At 40.3% G+C, this 26,460-nt stretch overlaps 1 protein-coding gene and 1 long non-coding RNA gene across 2 annotated transcripts in view; one reads left to right on the top strand and one right to left on the bottom strand.

The window, feature by feature from the left end:
• Positions 1–26,460, top strand: part of LOC103759527 (von Willebrand factor D and EGF domain-containing protein) — a 175,847-nt gene that overhangs the window by 73,218 nt on the left and 76,169 nt on the right. Inside the window, exons 9-13 of the mRNA XM_029962195.1 lie at positions 1,295–1,565; positions 4,522–4,700; positions 8,248–9,191; positions 22,812–22,948; positions 23,984–24,139. Of these exons, the coding sequence (XP_029818055.1) occupies positions 1,295–1,565; positions 4,522–4,700; positions 8,248–9,191; positions 22,812–22,948; positions 23,984–24,139 (1,687 nt within the window). The remainder of the gene's footprint in view (positions 1–1,294; positions 1,566–4,521; positions 4,701–8,247; positions 9,192–22,811; positions 22,949–23,983; positions 24,140–26,460) is intronic.
• LOC108640771 lies at positions 11,015–13,991 on the bottom strand. The gene is made up of 3 exons (XR_001921460.1): positions 13,878–13,991; positions 11,774–11,831; positions 11,015–11,143 (listed from the first exon to the last, which is right to left on the bottom strand). It is a non-coding gene; the product is annotated as an uncharacterized LOC108640771 (long non-coding RNA).

Genomic DNA, 26,460 nt, shown 5'->3' on the forward strand with positions numbered 1-26,460 from the left:
CCAACTTGACTAAGTTTTTCAAGATGAAAGATAAAGTCAGATGTCTTTTCTAGCATAGAAAAGACATTGAAGTTTAAATTCTTACTGTGTTTCAAGTTACATAGTTTTCTATGTCTTTTATTCTGAAGAGAAATAAAATGTAGAAATATACATGCTAAAAAAATCACTGTTCTCAAGCTGTTTGTTCCTCTGTATATGAAACAATAATGGCCTGGAAAATATTGATGTTCATATGGCAGTGCTTAAAAATAATCCTGTTATTTAGCAGGGATATTTTATACATTCCTTTTTACATCTTTTTTATTCCAGAAAAGAATAATGCTTATTATTATAAGCTTATAACTTGGTTTCCATATTACTTAATTTCATAAAAATTGTGTTTAAAACTAATTGCAGTGCCTTAAAGGAAAGGAGGTTAATCCATTGTTTTTAAGATGGAAGTTGTTGGCTTGTAGAGAGAAAACTCCAGACACATATATAAAGTATATGGCTACTGTTTTCTTTTGTACAACATATTAGAACAAAATAGAGTAAGAATAAGACAAGTTTATGCAGTGAGAGCACAAACAGAAGAGAATCCTCTCCCATCTCCTGTTGTGAAAATCCCAGGGACTGAAGGTGGCTCATACAAAGGGGAAGCACTTCCAAAATTGTTAAAGTTATTCTGTTCCTGGCCCTACTCAGATGGAACAAGGATGCTCCTTACAAAAAAGAATGAAAGTCCTAAACTGTTCACCATGTTGCCTTGTGCTGATTGTCAGTGCATTTAGTGGGATAGTTGTGCTTACAAGGAAGCTGTTGAGGGGGAGATATCAACTTCATTTTAGCAGGTTTTCAGTAGAATCCCAGATTTTCACAGGAAGCCTTTACCTAGCCACAGCAAGACTTGTAAAAATTGGTGATTGGTCACAGAAGAGCTTATTTTAGCACTGATTTTCCTTTCTTTGAGGAAGATCATGCTCGAAAGCATCTGGTTAGAACCAAAACATATTTATTAAGACCTGGAGGCAGGGACTTCTTCCCATTTGCTTTATATCAAATGTTTATCCTTTTTATCCACGCCCATTGCCATGGCAGCAGCTGGGAGACAGCTCCCGCTTTTCACGGGAATTCTCATGCACTTCCAGCGAATAACTACGGCGGCGTTTCCCTTGGATACAGCGCTGGAGAAACGCTTCCCTGTGTGGGGATTTTTCCCTCCTCCAAGGCCAGCCACCACCAACAAATAACCAAAGCAGGTGGATGCTCAGAGTCTCTAAATCCTCCTTGTTTCTGTTTCTTTGTGGCTGTTTAGGCGCTATGACAACTACAAAATCGGGACCTTCCTTCTGTGCCAGAGTGTGTCGCGGGTGTTTGAGGTGCACGTCCGGCAGTGGGATTGCGGAGGCCACCGCTCTGCCACCGCCTGCAACTGTGGTGTAGCTGCCCAGGAAGGGGGTGACACCGTGATTCTGGACACTTGCAATGGCCACTTTCGGGAGAGCAGACCCCAGCTGACCATCAAAAGCACCGAGGCACTGCCGCACGTTAAAATCCTGAAGTCTTACGGAGGCAGAAAAATAACAGTACGTGGATGGTTCGGCATTTTTGTAAAAATAACAGTACACGGATGGTTGAGCACTCTTGTTGTTGCTGTGCTTTGAAAACACGGGTTAAATATTTCTGAATTATTAATAAAGTTGCTGCAAAAACATCTACCTGAAGCCATAAGAGCACCCGCAGCAAAATGCAACGCGAAACAAGATGCAGGGAAGTAGCTGGTTAAAGTGTTAGTTTAACAAACTGTAAAACAAAACAAAACAAGCATCTCTGGAAATTTCTTAGAGACATAGCAGAGCACTAATATTGCTACTTACTCTCTGCAGCGCTGCAGCCAGCTCCGTGTTTGTTTATGCCAGGCACTACCCAACCGCATCACATAAAGCAAATTTCTTTGCAGAGCTCGCGATATAAATATTCAAGGAAACATCACAGGTAGCAGAATAATGGAGTTTTAGAGTGGAGCAGTAAGGCACTATTAGTCAGATCCAGACAGCCCCCAAAAGCTATGAAAATGGGCTGCAAATGTGCAGCATTTGGTGTAATGTAAAGCATTTGCCTAAAAAATAGATGGCCACAACATACTTTGCATAAGTATCACTTGTCCACACTAATCCAGTGAAATCACTGGAAGAATAAGAGCAGGCTGCACCAGGGGGTTTGGTGAGGAGAAGAGCCACAAATTATGGCCAAGAAGATAATTTTGTCCTAGAGTTGTATCATCAAGATTTATTGCCATGAAATGTTTTGGATGAAGACTGGTCCACACTAGAGCCAGAATGATGCAGGGAGAGCGTGTGCTTGGCTCTCCTTGTGATCTCGCTTGGAATAGAACTCAGGAAGGTAGTAATTGAGAGTATGTTAATTATAGAATAGAGAAAAAGCAGGAATCAAGCTGTCATTTCATTTTGCAACTCAATGCAATACAATAACTCTTTTATTACTAGAATATTCTTAGCAAGGAAACCCGATTCTCATTTACACCTGAGGTAAATCTCAGGGAAACAAATCAGGACACAAATATGGATCCTGCTCTTATCTTAGCAGGAATCTATAGGAACTGTGCAGCAGTGATCCCTGATCACACCACAGAGCATCCTGGTTTGCTCAGCAGTTGCCCATCATGAGCCTCATGCAGCACAGGAGCCGGCTCTCCCCTGGGTCCCGTGACATTCAAGGAGGCTTAGAGTGGGGTTAAGTCATGTTTTTCTGTGCAAGGTGAAAGCTTTCAGGAGCCAGTCACTATATATCTCTCAAAAAAGCTTCTTTAAAGCCTTGATCAGCCACGTTAAATCCAGGTGGGATATGTTGCCTGGGGTAGCAGGAAAGGAAAGAGTTACAGCCCTCCAGACTCCTGAAATAAATCCACACCTGGAAATATTAATCCAGACGGAAGACTGAACAGCTCATGCAATTCTGACTGCAAGGATTTTACACACAGCCTTGTAGGAAATACTCCTCCCTGCAGTAAAGCATGTAATTAGAAGACACGCATTTATGTGAAGAAGGAAATCAAATCCTACCCAGCACTGTGTCAGCTGCAGTTCTCCTGCTCTACCTATTAAACCACCGGAAAAAAAAAGTTAAACCCATCAGGCCATTTGAGTTTTATGTGGGGGGATTACTGGGATTTTATTTATACTTACCTTGGGAAGTGAAACATAGGTACAGCCAAAGCGGAGGGACAGCCAAGAACATCTGAGGTGTTCAAAGTACTAGTTTTATATGAAGCCTTATGTTATTCCCCAAGGCAAATAATTTATGAAGAAAAGGAGGCTTTAAAAGCCCTGATCAAAACACAGAGAGACTGAGTTCAAAACTGTGTCCGAAGCTGCCATTGCACTCGGTGGCACTTTGCTGCTCTACTCATGGAGAGCTCCTCAGAAAGTATTTGCATGCCTGAAATGATGACTGGGAAGCTAAAAGGGGCAGCATTATTATTTAGTGGAGCTAATATGTAAACTCTAGATTCCAGCACAGGAATAAAAATATAAGCTTGTTGTTCCTTCACAGATACGAATAGATTTGGTGGGGAGGAGCTTAGAAGGGACCCAAAAATCCCCACAAAGACAGAAAAGCAAAGGGCATTATTTACCTGAATAAATTATATTTAGGCAGAGGCCTCTTAAAAAAGGTAAATAATTATTTTGAAATTATTATAATGAGATGTTTACAAGTCTTAAATGCATTTTTTAAGATTAATTGAAAACTTTTAATTTTGGATAAAAAGAAAATATTAAGGCTAATTTTCAGGATAGTATACTCCTGCTCCTGGCCCAGATAATTTTCAAATAATTTTCTTTTTACCAGTAAAAATAAAGCAAACAAAGAAGAATATATTTCAGCTGAACGGATATTTTCTTTTTGCTTTTTTTTCTTTTTATTTCTTGGTTAGTAAGCCAATCTGAAAAATCCATTATCCACACAGTTACTTCTGGTTTTGAACCTTGCCATTTTTTTTCTTTGAAAGGTCAGTGTAAGCCTACCACTAGTTCTTTAATGAGAAAATTACTTTATCTACTTTAAAACACAATCATTTTCTGGGTAATCCGGCCTTGGAAAATGAAAAAATTTTTCAGAGGGAAGAAAGCTGTTTTTCAAACTTGGCAGTTTATCTAAAAGAAATTATTTCCCAGGCAAAGACACAAGGGTGGCCTTATTGTCATAGAAGTCACTTCAAAATTTAGCCAGTAACTTACCAGTGGGAAAACTTCAATGGGAGCAATTATTAATTTAAAAAGAAAGTACTTGTGCAGTTTCATATTTATGTAATGCTATCAGATTTTAATACCATGGAATCTGAAAGCAAGATAAATAATAGCACAAACAAATATTTATAGTGTTTCTAAGTGATCTTAAATTACCTCCGCCGTCTCTAACGTCCTGCTTTGATATTTTCATTTATGGAAAGAGACATTTCTTATTGCATAAAAAGCTTGGTAAGAGCTTCAATTCACTGGGGTTTTTTTCCTGCCTCTCCAGATCCTGTTCCCTTCGGGAGCGTTTGTTCGAGCCGACGTGAGCGAGTGGGGAATGGGTGTGACAGTGAGGACACCAGGCAGGGACTTCAACAGCACCAGGGGTTTGTGTGGCCTCTTTGACGGGATCAGCCACAACGACCTGAGCAACGTTCCTGAGGAAGACTTCATAGAGGAGTGGAGGTACAAAGCCAGAGAGGATCCCACCTGTGAGACGCTCTGAGCATGTTACAAATGGTCTTGATAGGTTTATTTCATTACCCAGTCCCCTAACGACCAGACAGAGAGATCTACTTAACCTAGAGGGGAAGCCTGGAGACCCATTTCCATCCCAACAGCACAGGGGCTTAATTTTCAGTCAGCACAATACACATCAGCACTTACTGAGACAGAAGTTATATTCACAAGTGATGTCATGTTAACATCCCTTTTAGCTGTTTAAAAAAAAAAAAAATGGCAGTTCTCACCCACACTTGAAAATGCAGATAAATGACAATAGGGATTAATTAAGGGTTTGGTATTTCCTGTGTTCATTACTGAACACTAATTACAATATGTGAGTATAGATTAAATGTTACATTTTGACAAAGTGTGGTAATATATGTACCATGTTAAAACTTAATATCTACTCGACTAATGATGACAGTGAGCTCTGAAAACTTGCACTTTCTGAGGCAGATGGTCTGGAACCAGAACCAGGAGTCTGGCTTTCTGACATATCCTTGTCATTGTCCCTATCCCTGTCCGTAACCATATCCCTATCCCACATTTTTATACCTGTTGCGGAACTTTAAACATGCCTAATAGGTGTTCCTACAACCCAAATGGGTTTGATTGTGTGGTCTTGTTTATAAAGTATGTTTTGAAAACAAGGAAAAATAAGGCAAAACATCGTAACATACCATTTACTCTGTACATGGAAACTCAGCAAAATCCTAGAGGAACAACGAATTTTTAGAACTCTTACATTTCAGAAAATAATCACTTCTACCATGTTCTAGTTCTCTTCAATGGGCCTAAGCAGTGGCTATCTAATGTCTGTTTTGACCTGCCATTGCAAATTGTAATATTTAGAATTCAACAGCCATCATTAATATCCTAATAATGTGACAGTCAGTCAGAGCTTTCTCCTCGGAAGGCAGATGGACAAATAGCTTGGTGCAAGAACCAACCAGTAGCTCACTACCCAAAATGTGCTAACAAGAGCCTTAAGAGGACCTATTCTAATCAAATTTGTTGGAAGATCTGAAGCCAAAGCACAATATAAAGGAATATGCCTGTAAAGCACTGAGGAATTTTCTAGGGCTCAGCACATATGATGGATATACTTCAGGGAAAGCAGGAGAAACTCCTGCTAAGTGAGAAGGGCAAGAGTGGTGATGAGTTGCATCTTGCAGTCCTCCCAAGGATGGGTTCTCAAGTACCCTTCAGAACTTGGTTAAAAAAACAAGCCAATGGAGAAACTAAGGCCATCTCCTGAGGAGACTGGATCATTCTCTGATCCACCCACAGAGAAATGGTGCAGAAAAAACCAAAAGCTAGAGGGTGATTTTTCTGCTGCTGTTTTTAATTTCATTTTAAATAACCCTGAAAGCATGTTAGGCTTTCTCCAGTACCTGAAGCTACTCTGAGTGCCCACCATCTGGTTCTTTCCTTGGCTCCCACCTCTCTCAAGCAGCTGCAGGGCTCTGAATGACACAGATCTGGTTTACACATCAGCTTTCCAACACAACTTTTAAAAAATAAAACAACATTAGAGCTTCCCAGTCCTTAAATAGTGAACGGGCAAAGAAGAACTGAGTTTTAAAGCATGTGTTTTAAGCAGGTGAAATAATTTTTCAAACCATTTTTAAAATATACCAAGAAAGAAGCAGAAACACTAATAATTTTGGAGTTTATAATATTATCCAGCTCAGTTTGAAAAACTTATCTTTAGGTTTTCCTTGGTTGTAGTGGGCAGCTCAGAGGAATGAGAGTGTGGCCATCTTATGCAGGGCACAAAAGGCCCATCCCAGCTCACTGAGGTGTTGTTGGTTATGTGCATGGCTGTGAGGAAGGATGGGGTTTCCAGTGGCTCCATCCTTTCCACTCCTTCCATTCCATTCTGTTGACCAGGGCTGACCAAAAGAAGGCAGTTAGTTTCACACAGGTTGGAGAAAGAATCTCAAGGCAAAAGAGTTTCATTGTACTGACATTTTCATTTCTGTGTTAAATTTCTGCCCTGATTCTGGAACAGTCATTTTTTTATTTAATTATTTGATTATTTATTAAGTAAATTATATTTACTCTAGCCTTTAGTTTATGCAATATTATACCAATGGAAGAGCTAATTCTGCTGCCCTGGTTTAGGTTTGCAATTAAGAAGGTTCAGGTGCAGGTAACCCCTCTATTTTAGAGCCAGAGGAATGGTGTGTGCAGGATGACCACTCAGACACCAAAATGTGTTGTCCAAAGGGCTAATACCACCTCAATATCTAATATGTTTTATTTTCCTCCATTGTATTAAAATGCAAAATAGCTTGTGCATTTCCATGAGCCTGAAAACCAACCCATTCTGCTGTGCCCAAACACTGGGAAAAAGGGTTTCATAAATGTTTGTGCTCATGTTTCAGGAGGAGAAATTGGTTCATTTTGCCAGTGTCACTGAGAGGTTTTATTTAAAAGTTAGAGTTGTGTCAATGACTAAAATAGTAATATCACATATGCCATTTTCAATATATTTTGGAAAAATTGGATAAAGGAAATTACAGTTTCCAACAACAATATCTAGTGTCTGGCTCCAATATGTTGACAACTGCTTTCACTTTCCTGAAACCTCAACATTCTGGCTGCAAGACAAAATTAATGCCAAAATAATTTAAATTTTTGGTGCTATTTCAAATTTTTCTGGAAAGGATGCACTGCCAACTATTGGGGCAGGAAACACATCCTTTTCTATGAAGCTCTAGGATTCATCTTATGCTGCACAAATAAGATCAATAAGAGATATGAAATTTCTGAAGAATCTTTAATCATGGCTGTTTATTCAAGTTGAACTCTCCAGAAGTTCATCCATCATTAAAGAGGGACTAAATTAAAAAGGGGGGGGGGGGAAATCACCTCACCTTATATGATAGCCTAGCCCTGTGATCAATAGAAAATTGCTTTGTGTTGAAAGAAAAACTCAAAGAAAAATCCATTAGAAGACAAGAATGAAATTAAGTATGCATAAAATTAAAAAATAAAGAAAAACAAAACATTTAAAAGAAAAAAGTGATCCACAAGTTAGAGGAAACACGTGGTAAGCAAAGCACAGACAGATAAAGGTGGTTTTTGTAATACAGCACTTGAAACAAATATGACTTTTTTATGGTTCTTCAAGAGTTATCTGGGTCACACCAGGGACAAATCTAAAGCCTTATTTCATGTGTAATACACAAAGGGTAACCTGCACCTCAAAGAAAGTTCTGCAAAGAGAAGTCAAGCAGTTAGGCAGTGCTCCAGAAAAACACCTAAGCATCTGTTACTAAAAAGTCCCCACGTAGTGCTAAAAAACATACAGAACAACTAAAGAAGGGCAGTGCAAAAGTGACTAGAGAAAACAGAGACCAAACTTAAGCATTTTCTTAAGTACTTTTGTAGATTGGGAATTTGTACATACCCCAGTCTCAGGGAAAGAAAGTTTACTTGGTATTATAGACTAATTTGTTGAAAGTTTTCTCCCTCTAATCTCTTTCTATTTTTAAATTAGAATACCTCCAGGGAAGAGTTTATTTGACAGGACTCCAGCACCTTCTGAGGGGAAGCAAAGGAGAAATTACTGCAGATGTCAGAAAGGGAACACTAAGTCTGTGCCTGTGGCAAACACTCTGAATGCCTTTCAGACTCCTTTCCCTCAGTCCTCTGGTTGCCATTATGATCCTGTGGATTACACCTTTGCAATCCCATATCTGGATGTTACATCCGAGTTTGTCACTCACTCAGAAACAGAGTCTGCTTTAAGAAAAGGTGAGAAACCATTGACCAAGCCTTTAGAGCAAAGATATCTGCCTAAATCAGTCCAGAAGAGAGGTAGCCCCAAGGTCCAGTTAAAGCCCCTCACACACAATGTTTCCATGAATAACAACAGTTCCACTAACTCTACCAAACCAACAGGAGACCTAAGAAAAGTGAGAAGGCAAGATGACTATTATGAACACTCATCCTTTCACCCATTGCATGGCCCGACCCAGAGAGACTCGGAGAGATTTGCCTATTTTTTCCCTGAGGATTACTTTGAAGGGGTTAGGATGAAATTTCCACTGACATGGCCCACTCCCAATGGCCTGACTGCCACCAGAGCTCGGGAGATTTGCCACCAAATTCTTGCAAATTCCACCATTGGCTTGGCCTGTAAAGACCTCCTCGGAAAACAGCTGGATGAGGCAATTGAAATATGCCTTTCGGACCTGCAGCTCAAAGATGACGTGGCTTGGGTGAGGGCACTGATAGCCCTTCTGGAAAATGAATGTGAAAGAAGAGTGCTTGGAAGCAGAAACAGAGTGTTTCGTGTTGGGAACCAGCCATCTGCTCCCCTGGAGGAAATCCTCGCCGCCCTCCGGTGTCCTGCTCTCTGTAACAGCAAGGGACACTGCACGGAACTGGGCTGCCAGTGCTTTGAAGGCCACAGCTCCTATGACTGTAGCACTGCCAAAAGTAAGTAAAAAATTCTTTCCATGATACTGAAATTATTAGGTAGAACATCTGCACAGAGTTGTTTGCTCTTCAAACAGCGCTACCAGTAAGGTATTTGATGAATTAGTAATCACGTTCTGACCTTGAAGAGCCAATCAAAATGTCTGGTTGGCTGGTCCTTCACTTTTTTTGCCTCAGTAACTTTTTAAAAATGGATTTTACAGGCCTCTTAGCAAATTGGTTTTGCAGAAGTGATTTTCTTTACATCTGATCTATCACCAGCATGCTGACAAGCAAGCTTCTGACAAAAAAAAGTGTCCTGCTCACCTTGTAGTCAATATTCATGCTAGCAGTGCATAGATATTTTTTTTCCTGATCAACAGGGAATAAAGTTTGAACATTAGTTTCAAACACTGTACTAGTATCAAAATAAAATTAAAAGTGACAAAATGAGCAGGTAACCCTGACTAAGCCATAAAATAGCTACAGGACATACTCGAACCTGCAGACCTGATTCTGCAAATATTTATGAATTACACTTACACAGGAGACTATCCCTCTGGGTTTATTTCTTCCTTATAGCTCAGATTCTCAATGGATAATTCCAAGTCCAATATGAGTACTGACAGTGCTTTAAACTAAGCACATGCACAAATGTGAGCCTTGATTTCAAAATGTGAACCCTACCTCAGCAAACCATATAAGCTTATGCTTGAAGTTACAAAGAGATACTTAAGGCTCAGCCATACAGCTTAGTTCCTGCAGCTTAAGGAGTCACAGTACTTCAGCTAAACTGAGATGACAAGGTGTGCTTTTTTAACCCATCCCAAATGTGGGGGGAAGGTTTTTTTCTACACTGTTCAGTATTTAGGGCAAGTAAAGTTCATATCTGGTGTCAGTCACCATGGCTTAGCTGAGACATCCAAGTATCCATCCAGTCCCAGGAGCTCAGTGGCACATTTGATACCCCAATGCATTTATTAGCTGGGATGGGATTACCCACTTACTTCACAATAAACATGTCTTCAGTTTTGAGGTTTTAAAGTGGTCAAAATATATCTTAATATTTGGGTATTGTTAATGGCAGGCTAAAATTTTGCAGAATAATTTCCTAAATATGAAGGAATTCATTCTCTTTCACAGAGAGAACAATTGACACCAGGGATTGAAAAGCAAGTTAAGCAATTTTGAAGTAATTTTCCAACACACAATTCAATGTTTAACTTCATTTCTCTGTGATATGGACAGGTTAGGGGGCTTGTTTGGGCCAGATTTTAAAATTTTATTTTCCTGTGGCTGAAATCTCTCAGATTAGAGGAAAATAGTTTCAATATGACCTTTCAAGTAAAAGCTAATGGCACCTTGTCTCCTTGCTGCGACATCAAATATAAACCAGGACAGAATAAAGAGCACGGCCTGGGATTGCACTGGGAGGTGAGAACTTAAAAACAAACACATATCAGCTCTGGTGAACACTCTGTAAGCCATTACTATCCCCTGGTCTGACTGCTTTATCTGTCTCTTGCTGCCTCAGCATTGCACACTTTTAAGATTCAGCAGGAGAGGGTGCTGGGCCATCTTGTCTAGACAATGCTTTTTCTAGGAGAGGTTGGAGCAGATGGTCTTCGGGATGCCTTCCAACCTGGTACAGCACGATCCTATGATTCACTTTTCTCCAGTTGAGGCAAATGGAGTTGGTCTTTGCTTCAAATCACTTCCCTTTTGTGAGTCTGGCTTATTAGAGCTCCCAGTACATCAGCTTATTCCTTCTAGTTTTCCAGTAACTAACATCCTGCCTCTCCCTGGCAGCCTCCTGATCCCTCCAGAGCCACTGACCTGGAAATTTGCTCCAGTGCTCCTGCACTCCCACAGGGTCTCCACTGGGTGAGAGCTGCTCAGAGGGGCTGAGTTTTTTAGCACAAGCATCTTCTTACTTAGTCTGGTCCCTGGGGAAAGGAAGCTTGGTGTTGGACCTGCAAAGGAGATGCACTGCTGCAATTAGGAAAGGATAAATTCCCCTTGCTGTTTGTGTTGCTCCATTTGCTGGGGGTGAGTGTGTTAGTGTCATGGCAAAACTAACATGGAACAGCTCCAGCAGTTTTCCAGTGCAAACTTACACTAGACTGGTGAAAGACCAGTCTGGGAGGGTAATAGTTCAGACAGCCACACTGAGTGGCTCCATACCAGGTCCCAGCAGAGAGCAAGACCTGGCCACCAAGGCCATCCTTGTAACACTGTCACGGAGACAACAGGATGGAAAAGCACCTGAAGTTCAAGCTGACTTTGAGCAAAATTGAGAATAAAAAAAAAAACAGAAAAATTAAAACAAAACCAAGGTAACTCTTGTCATGCTTAATTTTCAGGATATTATCCCTTGTCTTCGGTATAAATGCAGATAAATTAAGAGAGAACTTCACATAATAAGCTTGTTTCAGCATTAACTATGGAGAGGGAAAAGTATTGCCACAGTCTAAAGTGAATTGATATGATGAACTGCAATGAGCTCCATGTATTGCAGACTACTTATTAATTAATTTATGAGTTATTTTGAATATTTTTTCTTTATATACAAAAATCCAGAAGCTGTATATATATAAAGTTACCTGATCTCGTAAGTGCAATGTAAAGTAGACCTATACATCCAGCCAGAGGTCAGACTCCCTACAAGGAGAAAAAAAATCTTAGTTCTGGCACGCCAATCTCTCTGACATTATAATACTCAGAAAAGGTCATCTAGATAATCTGGTCCAGACAAGCAAGATAAGCATTAGTGTGAGCTTCACCTTGATTTTTGAATTTTGTTCACATTATACCTAAAGATATTTGCTTCTTTTCACATTTCGTAGGCAGAAATGTTCTACACAGACAGCACAGAACAATGGAATCATTCAAACTGGAAAAGACCTGGGAGCCCATCGAGTCCAACCACTAACACAGCCCAGCCTTCTTCACCACTAAGCCAAATCCCCAAGTGCCACATTTAGATGATTTTGAACACTTACAGGGATGGTGACTCAGTCACTTCCCTGGACAGCCTGTGCCAGGTCTTGACCACACTTTTGGCAAAATTTTTCCTAACATCCAATTTAAACCTCTCTTGGGCAACCAGAGGCTGTTTCTTCTCGTCCTATTGCTTGTTACTTGGGAGAAGAGACCAGTCTCCACCTGGTTACAATCTCCTTTCAGGTTGTTTTAGAGAGAGACAAGTCCCCACCTGAGCCTCCTTTTCTCCAGGCTAAACACCCCCAGAGCTGTTTACATACATACCCCAAGGTATGTGTAGGATGTGACACCTCTTTTCAGGTAAATGTGGAGCAGTATCACACAGCAACAATGCACCTACCAAACAGCAGTTCAAAAGATTGGAAGCCCTCAGAACTGAAATCCTGTTGATGTCACTAAACCCAGGATTTCACACCAGAAAAGGCTGTTAGAGATGAAGAATTAAGATCAATCTCAGAAATAAAGCTGCATGTTCCAACCAGAACAGCTTGAGCCCCCCTCCCTGGCAGCTCAGGCATCCTGACCTGGCTGGCAGCACCAGGCAATCAGCACTGTGCAAGCACAGGAGGGATAAACCTTTGGGCTTTGTGACTAATAAGCAGGGGTTCTGTGGGAAGGGAAGAAAAGGAGGAGAAATTAAGAATTGAATTAGGTTTCCACAGGACATAGAAAACTGCTGCCTCTTTCACTTTCTTTTAAAAAAGGCAGGACCAAAGAAACAGAGAAATATACGTTGATTCTGGAAATGCTGAAAGTTTTAAGTGCCATTGTTAGAAAAAAGTTATTTTCCAGGAGAAGTTACGTGTGTAATGAAGGAGAAGGCAACTCCTTTTGCTGGCTATATATTTTCCCATCAGTTCCAAAACAAATCTCCGTCTAATTTTCTCAGGCTGGAATTATAGATGTGAATTAAAACTCCCCCAAGATCAAGGAGGCCATCAACATAATTCAAATACCTTTCCCAAGGTCACCCAATCTCAGCTATGCTGCCAATGCATAACAATATATTCTGCCACTGGTTCTGAGCAGCAAAAACACACACAAAAAGATGGCCATACAGTGTTTTTAGCAATTGGAATACAGGCTATAACATATTTGGAATAATTTAAAATGAAAACATGTATAAAGAGAGAAGATACAAAGTGTGGCTTGCAGACAGGCTTTCTCCTCTGCTCTACCTGACTCCAACAGGAGCAGTCCAGGTGGCCAGAGCTATAATTACCCTCACATGAAAATTGCAATTTGGAGTTGAAAGGCACCTCTGAAATTTGGCAATGCTCCAGAAGCTTAGACTTTCTTAATGTTGCTTAACATTTCATAACCCCCACCCCCCCCAACACCTGTATAAGGTGCTTAAAATGTCATTACCACCTGTAATTAAAGGCAGAATCCAATTACGGTAGATAGCGAATCAGGTTGGTGCTTACCATTTGTATATATTGACCATGTTGCTTATAAAAAAATAAATCAGTACTAGTAAAGCACACATAGAGCAATGTAATACGCAGATTGTATGAAGCTCTAAAGAGCAGTTACAAGATAAAAGGTAATGAGGAATAATAGGGACAAATTAGTTTCAGTGAAGTAATGACACTTGAAGTTAAAATTTCTGTGCGGAAAGTTCTGGGGGGAAAAAATAGCCAGCACAGAAATTAAAGTGAGCAAAAATGACAGTGAGAAGGTGAGAAGTTAACACTTACCTACCTCACTTATGGGTATCCCATTTTGGTATCAATACACTTCAGTAACGTTATTAAGGAGTGCTGTAAACCCAACTGCATTTTCAGAGCTGTGAACCACAACCACACAGGTCCCTCAGATCCATCTGCCACAGCAGTTGTATTGATTACACCCTGGTATTTTTAGTTATTACATAGACCTGTCTGAATTCATCAGACTTCTTTGGGCTGAGTCTTGTGTTTCTAATTATATTACATATATTAAAGCACTAAATATTTAAAAAAAATATAATGAGCAAAAGTATGGGGTCAGCTATCACAGTTCCTGAGGTGGGGTCTTCTGATGGAAAATATCTCTCCCTCATGGAGGAATAAGCTTAGTGCTTTAATCAGACCATGAATGAAGGTGAGGATAAACTACACACTATAGAAATCTCATCATTTATATAATTACTTTATTTTTAAGCATAATTCCCATTCTCAGGGAAAACAACACGAGGAAAACATTTAAAGAAAAGACTTAAGTTGTTTTGAGATCCTCAGGTGAAAGGGGACAGAGCATTTCAGTCAGTTTTCTATGTCAAACTCCAATCTGCTTTGCAGACTTTGTATAGGAGCACACAGATTGAACTAAACACTTTTCTCCCACTTCTATCAATTTGTTGATCTTTAAATTCCAGATCATAGTGATTATTTAAGGGCAGTTAGTCTGGCAAGTAAATGAATGCTTTTTGGCCTTTGTAATATATGTTTTGATGACATGATGCATCACAACGCTGCAGACAGAGCCATCAGGGTGTATTGGGTCAATACGTGCTCTCCACAAATAAATTAGACTATACAAAGTATAAGAGTGCATATTAGACTTTTCAAAGAAAAATCAGTTCATTTCCTAAATCGCCAGGATATCTAAAATGAAACATAAGTACTCACTGTGTGTAATGCTGGTGGCCTCTGTCTCTGGGACCAGCCTGTGGTGCTGCTGTGACCAGAACTTCAAGGGAGAATCGCATTTTATAGCACCACAAGGGCCCTAGAAATAGAGTTACCTGAAAATGTGGAATTTCTGCCTGACCCTCTCCACAGGAATTGATCCTTTTTTCTTCAAATTGCTTAGATTAGTAAACAAAGAAAAAACAACCAAGCTTTTCATTAATATGGCAAAAGATGTTATATGGCAGTGAGGATGCAATACACTTTAGCAATTTTATTGATTTTTCAAAATTGGATTTCAAAGGAAGAGTCAAACATGCTTGTGAGAACAGCAAATGCCATGCTTACTTGCTCTGTTAAACTTTTCTGGCCAAACAGAGTGCAATTGCTATTAAAAAAAAAAATCAATAAAAAAACAACAAAAAACCCAAAACCCCTTTATTAAATGACATTATTCTTTAAGAGGCTTTTTTGTTTTCAATTAGTGAGACATTGGGCTGAATTCTCCTCCTCATTATAACAATTCCATTGAGTTTGGCGGATGCGGTATTAACAAAGTCACAGTTACTATTACTGTGATGAAGTTACACTATCAAGAAAAAAATCAGATCTCTATTTACAAATATTCATTTATTTTTCCTTTTTTCTCATACTAATTATTGCCTTTCCCACTCCACAGTGTTGACTTTTCCTATCCATCCAGCTGAGGGAGGTTTGAAAGTTTCCAGTGCCTGTCCCCACCACATTCCCTCGAGTGTGTGCATGAGGCAGTGTTCTTCCATTAAAGTTTACAAGCTAATGCATCTGTTTCTATCAGATACATTTTTCTTCAGCAAATAATTCTATAAAGCATGGAACACTTCAAGCAGATCTCCATGTACTGCTGCAACATAAACCACACATTAATACACAGCTTCCATCCCACTGGGATTGCGTTCTTTACACAGAACTTAAAGATAGTAAGAATATATTCTTATTTCCTTTAAGCTGACATTAAAGAAGTTTCACTAAGATATCAATACTCTGTAAAAGAGGTTCTGTATAACTTGAAAATGAAAACTTTTCTTTTGAGACCTGTTATCTCCATTTAATATCAATTTTTTTCCTCAGCTTACTGAAAAGTATTGGAAAATAGATAAAGAATAAATATGAAGATACATGTTATGCAATTCTACATTTTATTGGGTTTGGTTATTCAGCCTTTTCCTAGTTAAAACAATTTATGATTTAATACTGAAAGCAACCGGGGGGGGATCTTTTAAATGTTTATTTACAAAGTACACTTTCTTTCTATCAGACACCTAAAAGTGAATGTTTCTCATCATCAGTGATGCACTGGTAGATGTCCCATTCCTGGAAGTGTCAGGGCCAGGTTGGATGGGGCTTGGAGCATCCTGTATGAAGAAAATTATTCTACAGAGTCCTCAGGTCTGGGCCATAAAAATTTACACAATTACATTCTTTTCAGGCTAAAAACAGAGTTGGTATTAGCAGTCATAATTACAAAGTCTATAATGAGTAAATATCAAGCTTTGAGATTACTTGTTAGAACAAAAATTTTTAAACATAGGACTTATCCATTTCTGAAAACAGAACTTTTGTGCTTTTAGAAGGAATGCACACCTCCAACCACAAAAATTTTGGTAAGAACTACAAAATTTACAAAAAAACCCAATTTAATATTAAAAGAGAAAAATCCATGAACTTTACCTACCACTGATGCATCTTGACTGACACCCAGGTATTCTGCTTTATATTGATGGAGACTCATTTTTCTCAGTCACATAAAATATGTTTGTGGGCAATTCTCGGGGACTGACAAAGTTCATGCTAGTTTTTAAGCTTCTCTTCTTTTCATAGCAATTTTACATTACTTTCTGATGGTGCAGATGTAATAAACAAGCTGAAAAGGCAAACATCAATATCAGCCTTAATCTACTGTTTTAACTCCCAGTCCTTTCCATTCGAAGAACAGACATGGCTGAGCAGGAAGAGGGCTATTAGCTTTATAGTTACAAAGTCAATAGAAACCAAATTTTAAAAGGATATCAAATCCTCATGATAAGGGACATGGAAGGTTGCATGCTCAGTGATCCATACTATTCCCTGCAAACCAGATCAGGGAGATTAGTCTTTCCTGGCGATTAGTTTACTTGCTTTAATGCAAAGCAGTGAAAGCCGTGCAGTGAAACATGTAGCTAAACAAAACCATTTTCCGAAGTATATGGAATTAAATTGCTAGAAAAGTTTACAAAATTATAAGTCTGATTTAAACTGACCAAAGCCAGACACTCCAGAAGCATGCCTATAACTTCTTTACATCAGGCTGTTTACAGGCACCACAGGAAATTTCAGCCTTAAATCTTGTTAAATCCAGGAGAAAACAAAAGGCCCTGAACAAACAACCTTCTTCTCCAAATACTAATACCCATGTACACAAAATAAATAACAAATTCACAATGGTTTTTGAGCAATAGAACTAAAACCTGCAAACCATTCTAAGGTGTGATTTAAACTGGCCAAATCCAAAAATTCAGAGCAAACCTGTAATGCCTTTATATCATGCTTTATGTTGTGTAAAGAGCCCACAATCTACCAGTAGAGAATGTTCAACCAATCATGAACAAAACTCAAGTGCAACAACCAGATTTTATTCTAATTCAATAACTGTAAAGATGGGAAAATAACTAAAAACAACCAACTGGACACTACTGTTAACATAAGGATCAAGATGACACCCACAATGACCCAAATCCCTTTGAGTGGCATCACTGCAGTCATTCATAGGAAAGCCTCAACATGCTGCCCTGGATTCTACCCTGAAGTGCCTTTGAGGGACAAAAACTGAAAGCTGCTTTGGTGTAAGAGCCATGAAAACACAACCAGAATCTTACATTATGTCACCTCTCGAGGCCATCTAGGAAAGAGGCAAATATTCTGTAGTCAACAGCACACTCCTTTTCTATTGCTGAAGTAAATTGCCAGCAAGCCTATTAAAAATAGAAGGATTAAGTAAACCTAAAATGTCACAGTGAGATTTCTAAAGCAAAAAATAATCTACCATATTGTTGCAGCACATGGATGCTTTCAGTGTGAAATTGAGCCAGGCCATTTCTCACATGCAGGGAGTTCTTGCAAAATGCTTTTTCTCACACTCTCCCAGGGCTGGCTTATGCAATCCATACTGGATACCAGAGACCCTCAAAGCAGAAAACCAGATTCACTCCATGTTAAGAATGATCATAGGTCTACAGTTTGGTACCATGGAAACATAGACTCATTTACATTGGAAAAGATCCCTAAGGTCATTGAATCCAACTGTTAACACAACACTGCCATTTTCCCCACCAAACTGTGTCCCCAGGTGCCACATCTACAGGTCTTTTAAATAACTCAAGGGATGGTGACACCATGGCTTCCCTGGCCAGACTGTTCCAATGCTTGATCACCCTTTTGGTGCAGAAATTTCCCTAGTGCAACTTGATTTGCTCTTCATGACTTGGATTGCTTATTTACCATCCTCTTCAAGAAAAACAGGGCAGTTCAGTTCCTTCTCTTTATTCAAACAAAATTTTTGCTGGTTTCAATTCCAGGTCTGCTGCTCCAGCCCAAAGCCACATGTGTAGCTTTCAAACACTGCAGAAGAATGTTTATTTGCACTGGGATACTTTTCTAATCAAAAGTGTAAATCCAACATGAACCATATCTATTCATCAGTAAGACTTCAACAAGTGTAGTTTTGCAAGATTCTTGATCTTGTGTTGACTGTCTCCACTTCTACATCTGTGCATATTATTTACATAATACACTGCAACAGAAACCTATAAAACCAACCATGTATTTGGTGGGGGTGAGGTGTTGAGGGAGGTTCAGTCTATATAGCCTGTGCTTCTTGTCAGGTTTGATTCATGTAAATGCTTACAGAATGAAACTGCAGAGTCAGCAGCTCTGAATTTACTGTTCTTTCCTGAAAATTCCTACTGCAGGTAAAGCAGAAGGAGGGGAAGGGTCCCTGTCTCTCAAGGGAGGCACAACACAAGTCTTGCAAATGAAACAGGGCAGATGCCTTATTTCCATCTGACCATCTGAGGTCTGGAGGCCTTTGAGATTTCCACCTTCAGAGTCCTCTCTCTTTTTTGTCTTGAGACAGTTTCATTAAAACCCAAGATTTTTTACTGTTTTCCACAGTATTTCCTGCTGTTCATCAGTGTCCCACTGCGATGCTCTGCCAGGCGACAGGTGCATCTTGTCTACTTACTATGTGTGCAGACCAGGCATTAGAAATGCAGTGGGATGCCCATGCCTGAGCCAGAGGATGAGAACACACAGCTTCTTAATTCCTCCATCATAACATGACAGTACCCTGTCACCCATCTGAGCCTCGGGTGCCAGCCTGAGCTTCAGTTTTTAATCTACTTGTAAAAGTCAGAGTACATTTTTGGCCTACAGGCCATACAGAGAAAAGAAGGAGAATGTTCAGTCCTGGATTTTGTTGTATTTTGACATTCAGACTCCCTAAACATAAATCATTAATGTTCAAATAGATCATACTTTCCCCTAACTTGTTCCCTGAACTACCCGGTTTCCTGCAGATTTCTCTCCTGCCTCTAACTTGCTTTTCTATAGACATCAGACATCCATCCCAAGTCTCCATAACCTCTGGATATCTGCACTTTTGCCCTCGCTCTCACCTTTATGACATTTCACAGCTCTTTTTATTGCTTCTGTCCTTCTCCCCTCCAGTCTTCTGCTGAACTACTTGCAGCAATTTTGCTGAGATATTTCAGGCTCTCCAATATTTCCTTCTAATGTCTTCACCCCTCTGGCCTTCGAGTGTATGCTGTGCACAGGCTTATTAACTACCCATCCACTAACATATGGAATGATGGACAACTGAGCCTTGATTTCATTACCCCCAGCAAGAGCAGGATCTGTGTGTTCGAGTGCCCAGCTACTGACCAAAGGAGACTTTTCCAAAGCCAACATCATGGAGAAAAGACCTCCAAGATCACCAAGTCCAACCCTTGATCCAACACTGTCGTGGTTACCAGACCATGGCACTGATGCCACATCCAGTCTCATCTTAAAAACCTCCAGGGACGGTGAATCCACCACCTCCCTGGGCAGCCCATTCCAATATCTGATTACTTTCTCTGTAAAAGTATTTTTTCCTAATATCCAACCTAAACCTCCCCTGGCACAGCTTAAGACCTCTTGTCCTATTGCTGGTTGCCTGGGAGAAGAGACCAACATGTGATATCTCCTTTTAAAAAACAGACAAAAATAACAACTGTTGTCAATATTTAGGTACTGCCTATACTGAGGTCTCAGGTCTGAACTAGAGTATCCATTTCTTTAAAAAAGGAGACATTATAATTTTATTTTCCATTAGAGTTAATGCTGATAAGACACTGATCTTTTTAGTTGTTGCCAAGCAGTGTTTATATTAAGTTAAGGACTTTTCATCCTCTCGTGCTGTGACAGTGAGTAGTCTGTGGGTGCACACAGAGCTGAGAGAAAACATAGCCAGGACAGCTGACCCCCACTGACCAAAGGGATACCCCATACCATGTGGCATCACTCTCAGTATGTAAACTGGGGGGAAAAGCTGGCCAGGGGCTGCTGCTCAGGTACTGGCTGGGCATCTATTGGCAAGTGGTGAGCAAATACATTGTACATCACTTTTATATTCTAAATATTTTGTCATGATTATTATCATTATTATTATTTTCTTCCCTTTCTATGCCATCAAACTGTCTTTATCTCAACTCATGCATCTTCTCACACTTACCCTTTACCTCCCTGATCCTGCTGGAGGGGCAGTGAGCGAGAGGCTGTGTGGTGCTTAGTTTCTGGCTGGGGTTAAGCCCTGACAAGTGTGCACAGAGAAGTTTGAGAGAAATAAATATGAAATTCTGTGCTCATACTGTAAGTCATCGAAAAAAAGATTACCCACCAAGGCTGAGTAATGTTGTCCTGACCCTGACCCAGCTGTGTGCTCACAAAGATGTCAGAAAACCCCTGGAGAAGTGAACGGGTCTCATCAACAAGCAACTCACCTGAGAGTGCTTTCGTGGAACAGGAAGGGCTGCAGGAGCACATTTCTGTGCCTCAATCCTTCCCAGACTCTGAGATTCTACTTCAACCACAGAAGGCTGAAAATCTGCAGTGATAATGAAAACGTTAATGCAATGTGAGCTACCTCAGTACTAGTGGGGCTAACTATTAAAATCTCATGAAAAACATAATGAAGCATTTTTTTTTTTAATTTTTATGAGCTAACCACAGAAGAAGGCAATTTATCAAAACCAGCCACCACATCTGACTAATAGTTTTGTGCATTACAGGAATCCACGACTAACTGATGAAAGCTGATAAGCTGTAAATGGTTTCTCTTCTTGTAAATATTGCAAAGCGTCCAGCAGTTTTGGTAATACTGCCACAATAAAATAAATTTAAAAAAGTGAAAGAAAGGATAAAAGCATTTCAGAAGAACAGAGGGAAGAAGTATTTTCATTATTTTTCATGGTTTTGTTGCTTTCCTTCCTTCCTTTCTCTGGAAAAATGCGAGCCATACAGCTCTGTTGTTAAGGGCTGCAATCTGGTGGGATCTCAGTGTTTAAACCACATTCTTGTAGTTACAGCCTAAATGGTAGAACCCTGAAGAACAGCGGGGTACTGGGGAAGGTTATCAACTCAGCTCAGGGTATTTTGCGCCACAAATCAGAGCTGAACTAACGTACCACTAAAATACCAGGTGACACAAAACTTCTCTTGTTTTAGCTAAGCTACAGCTCAGAGAAAATTGATGGGCAATATTGTTTTGCCAGAGCAGTGGTGATGGGGTAGGGAAGAGGAAGCTTGGCAGCCTCTCCCTGCCACGTAGCAGGGATAACAACTTGAACTACTCCCTGTTGGTGTGCGACATCCCTCCAAGGGCTCCTGGTCATTCCCCTGCCATTAAGTATTGTTCAGGAAACAAGAAGCAAATGTTCTGCTTTGTGTTTTTTGTCAACATAGTGGCTTCTCCTGACCATTAGAACTACAAATTTTATCAACAAAAATATGAAACCATGATCCTGACTGGCTGCTGTTATTGACCGAGGATATAGGAGACTTTCTGAGTGTTGTGCTACCTTAGAGGTCTACTAAATTATATTTTTTCTAAATTAAAGATTTTAATACTGCCATCCAGTGGGCTTGCATTTTTCCTCTGTGAAAATAACCCCAATATGAAAGCAATGAGTAATTTTAAATAGTGAATACCTAAGGTACAACAGAACCCAAATGAAACTCTCCCAGAGAATCATAAAATATTTTAAAAACAAAATGGGTGAAAGTCAACCTTGTAAGGGGATCAGTACAGGCTGTACATCACTTAAGTCCTACTTACGGTCTCAGAGTAGGATTTAAGTGAAACTTAACTGGTGCAAGACCTGTGTCTGACACAGTGAAGAGCTGAGAGATACCCACTAATGTTTTAACCCTTACAGGCAAGCTTTTCTTTAAAGGATCCTTTTATTGCCTCCATAGCTTTTGAAAAAAAAAGGCTCTCTTTTGCATTGCTGTTTCACACCACGAGGAGCCTGGTGGTATGGTTATCTTCAGATATTTCCACATGTCATTCCCCTGCTTCTCTGTGTTATGGTATGAGGCCTTGTCCTCTCAGTCGTGCTCCCATCAGAGGAGAAGCATTACCACTGGATACTTAAGTCAACAGATGTATTGCCACTGGAGACCTTTTGGCATGAATCCACAGCTTCAGTCAATTCAATCCATGAGCCATGCAACACATCTTTTACAGTACTGAGTGCACAGGGCAACTATTCAATGGACACTTGCTGCTTCCCCTTCCAAAAACTACTGTTCCTCTATTCAAGAGAAACCCACACGTAGGCAAGGAGGGCCCTAAGGAAAAGCATTAAACCAGAGCAACCAGGAACAACAACAACATCTCTGATAAAGCAGAACAGAACAGCATGTAAGTGCTACTCTCTAAAGCTTTGTATCTATCTCACCCTTTCAGAGCAAGCTCTGGAAATCACAGGCTTAGAAAACGGGGGTCTCTGCGATGTCCGTGCCTCCGGCTGCACCAGGATCCGGGTGTTTGGCCTCGGCTTTGAAGACTCACCCAACCTGCACTGTGAGGTCACCAGGTTAATTGTAAGCAGCTCCTAAAATATTGATGATACAGTCAAACTTTGGCATGTTTATATAAAATTCTTTTACTCTGAACTGTCACCACTATCTGCTACAGGTGGTTACAAGTACCTTCCAACTCCATTGCCAATGTGTTTGCCATGATCGAGGGGAGATGAAGAGGCTCAGCCTTTTCATGGGCTGGCTCCTTGGAAATGCACAGCTGGGAGTTCTTGCTTGTTTTCTCCGAGGGGTTTTGTTTAACTCTTGTCTGGTTCAGCTGCGCTGTTGTCCATTGAAGCCTGAAATCACAATATTATTTCTCATTTTGTACATCTGGAACCAGCATGCTTGGTTGTTTTCCTAAACACATTTAAATGCCAAGTTTTGTGGTTGAGTATGAGGTTTCTTCAACACAGTTACAGAGGCTGTTATTTGAATTTTCTTACTCATAGTTCAATGACAAATCAGAAGTTTTAATGAGTATTAAACCTATCTTTTACATCACCACTATAATTTTATCGTAAACAACTATACACATGAAACACTAGGACTGAGTTTGGTGGATCAGCATACACAGATATGAAATGTTTGATTAAACTCATAAATCCACCTCAGAAAAGACATTCAGCCTGATTCCCAGTCAGTGTTCATGAGGCACAGCTGAGATTTGCCTGCCATGCCCACTTTTGGCTCCGCAGGCACTTAGCAAGTCATGATGTCTCATGCAGCTGACCTAGAGAAGTAGCTGACATCACCTTCAAGGAACAAGGAGTTGGCTGCTGAGCTCCAGGGGCAAACACAAAGTTGCTCCATCACATTACCCCTTCTCATCCCAACTGCAGACCACCACAGCACTTCCTAAATCAATAGACCACCTGCACACACTGACAAGCATCGCTTCCCCTTTCCTGTGCCTGTAGTAACAGCATCCTTTCTTTTAAATAAACCATCTGGGAATGCCTTACGTTATTAATTAGAAATAGAAACATATGTTGACAACTAGAATTCTTTTATATGAGCCTTCAGTTTCTGCACTTTCCTTCTGTTTTACTGTAGCATCTCGATGGTGAATGGATATCAAGAGAAAAAGAAACCACAAAAGCAGATTTTCTCAGCTCTCAGGCTGTTGACTGCCAGATCCCTGTCCTGAACATTACAGAGGTTGTGCACTTTGTGTCCTGGGACGAGCCGTTCGCAAGATGGCAAGTGAAAGTAGGAGTTTCTTTTGTTTCTAAGAAATGTTTTAGGAGGAGAAAATCAGTTGTCATGCTAAATTAAAATGCAAAGCACAATTTTCTCCCTTTCAGAAATGAAAATGCCTCTAGAAATACGTTAATGTCATGTAGGGAAAAAAAACACCCCACCCACCAAAACAATATGAGCTGAACCCAAGTGTTTCTGTAGGCAACCCAAAAGTGCAAATTCCAACCACTTCTCCAGGTAATCACCCGAGATTGATTCAAATATACTAATTAATTGTTAATCATTAGTATTCCATCTCTGGAAACCTCAGCTCACACTCCTGATTAGGCAAAAAGTGTGAGAGAGCTTTGACTCCCTGGTTGCAGGACTGATACTTGTGCAGTGCAGGAGGTCACTGGGTGTCTCCTGGGCAGCAGGTGAGGGCTGGCAGGGCTTGAGCTGGGATGTCATGGTCACAGTCAAGGTCTGAATGACTGCAGGAAGAAGTGTGGGCCGTGTCAGCTCATGCTGGGTTCTCTGCTGTGGTTTTAGCCCCTTTTGTTCACAAAATGATACCAATTTTCTAAATATTTCCAGGAAATCAGTGCCTTCCTGACCCTGCACACCTGCTACCCTTGGTCTCATTCTCAGTCTGGATGGTTATTTTCTGCAGATTTGTTGTTCTTTATAAGACTGAGATCTTTTAAAGGCTCTATAGCTGAGAAGAATATATTGCCATTGCAGGGAGACTGCAGATGTTCTTTGAAAATTGCAGCATGCAAAATGAAACATGTAAAACACTCATTTCACCACGGTGCTACTGCCTGTCCTGCACCCCACAGCTGCTTGTACCCCCAGCTGGGGACACGTGCTGCCGTGTGGCCTGGGGGGGACAGAAAGATGCTTGGCAATGTAAATTTTCTAGTCATCCATTTATTTTAAGTGGGTAGGGATTTGGGGTTTAAGTCATAAGGGTAAGTTCTCTGTGGGAGCAGAGCCCAACAGTTTGCTGCTGGGGTGGACCTTGGACCTTCCTTCTGGAAGAGGTGCTGTCAGAGTGAGCACACACCAAGGTGGAACCAGGAGGGAAGTTCTTCTGCTTAAGGTTCCAAAACTTCTTGAAAAATGGATTGAATTCTGCCAACTGTGAGATTAAAAGCTGCCTCGTGGTGGAAGGATCTGAGAGGGAGGCACCCTCGACTTTCCTGGCCCGGGAGGACAGCAAACATCCTTGCATGTGCACAGGAATGTTCCCCCTGTGTTACCAGGACAGATTCCTCAAAATTCAGTTCTAGTACAATCCAGATTGTGTTTCAGGGCTGCCTTTCAGCCCTGTGTAGATCTGTACAATTTTTCTCATTTTTCCCCCCTCAAAATCGGATACAGAATGCCTCTTTCCATGCATTTAAGTTCAAAAAAACCTCTGCACCTGCGGGCCTTCTGCTCTTTCCCTCTCCTTCAAACCCTGCAGAAGAACCAGGTTGATGGCTATGCAGAGAATGCACAATTAAATCATCTCAGCCCACACACAAATCCTAGTTCTCCTGTGGATCTTTTTGATGATCAAATTGGGAAGGCAGAGCCCAGTGCTCAGTTTCAAAGGCAGCTGGCCTTACATGGCAGCACAGAGAACAAAACTGTGGAGCTTTTCAAGATAAAAAATGATTTTCAATTAATTCCACAGATGTTCAAAAATTTATGCCCTGGAAAATCCCTGATAAGATCTAATGCAACATTGATGATCTGGGTTATGTATCTATTGGCAGTTTTCAAAATGTAGCTAAAAGATTTTTTCAGAAATAAAGATCAAAATAACTCTTTCTGGAAATATCACTATTCAATATTTTCAGAATCTCTCCCCTTTCCCAAATCAAATTTGAAAGGAATCAGCAAAATTTCACAAAAGCTTTTTTCACTACCAGCATTTGGGGAACTGAGGTTTGACAAGCTCTTCTCTGTGTTCTTTCATTTTATCTGCTCTTGTATTCATGTTTCAGATTTTACTCATTGTTTCCATGACATGCTGCTGAACATAGATAAGAAAGTACACGAGGCTACACCAGAGTGTTTGGTATAATTAATTGAGATATCAAAATACAAACCCCTACTTGGACAGCAGATGACTTGAGCTGTCCATACAGATGCCTGGGTGAAGAGGTGAGAGAACTTGGCAGGCACTTATCTAGTTTGGGAAGCAGTCTCTTCCTTTTAGTAAAGTCTTTATTGTTGCCTGTATTTGTCAAGAACAGAAGAAGTATTTGCTAAAAAGTTAGTGAGGCAGAAACTGAATTTGAATTCAGCACAGTTTTATAGCTTTCATTATTCATTTGGAAACATTCATACAAATTCTA

The sequence above is a fragment of the Manacus vitellinus genome, unplaced genomic scaffold (genome assembly GCF_001715985.3).
Source record: "Manacus vitellinus isolate BGI_N305 unplaced genomic scaffold, ASM171598v3 scaffold_43_pilon, whole genome shotgun sequence".
In the NCBI taxonomy this organism is placed as follows: domain Eukaryota; kingdom Metazoa; phylum Chordata; class Aves; order Passeriformes; family Pipridae; genus Manacus; species Manacus vitellinus.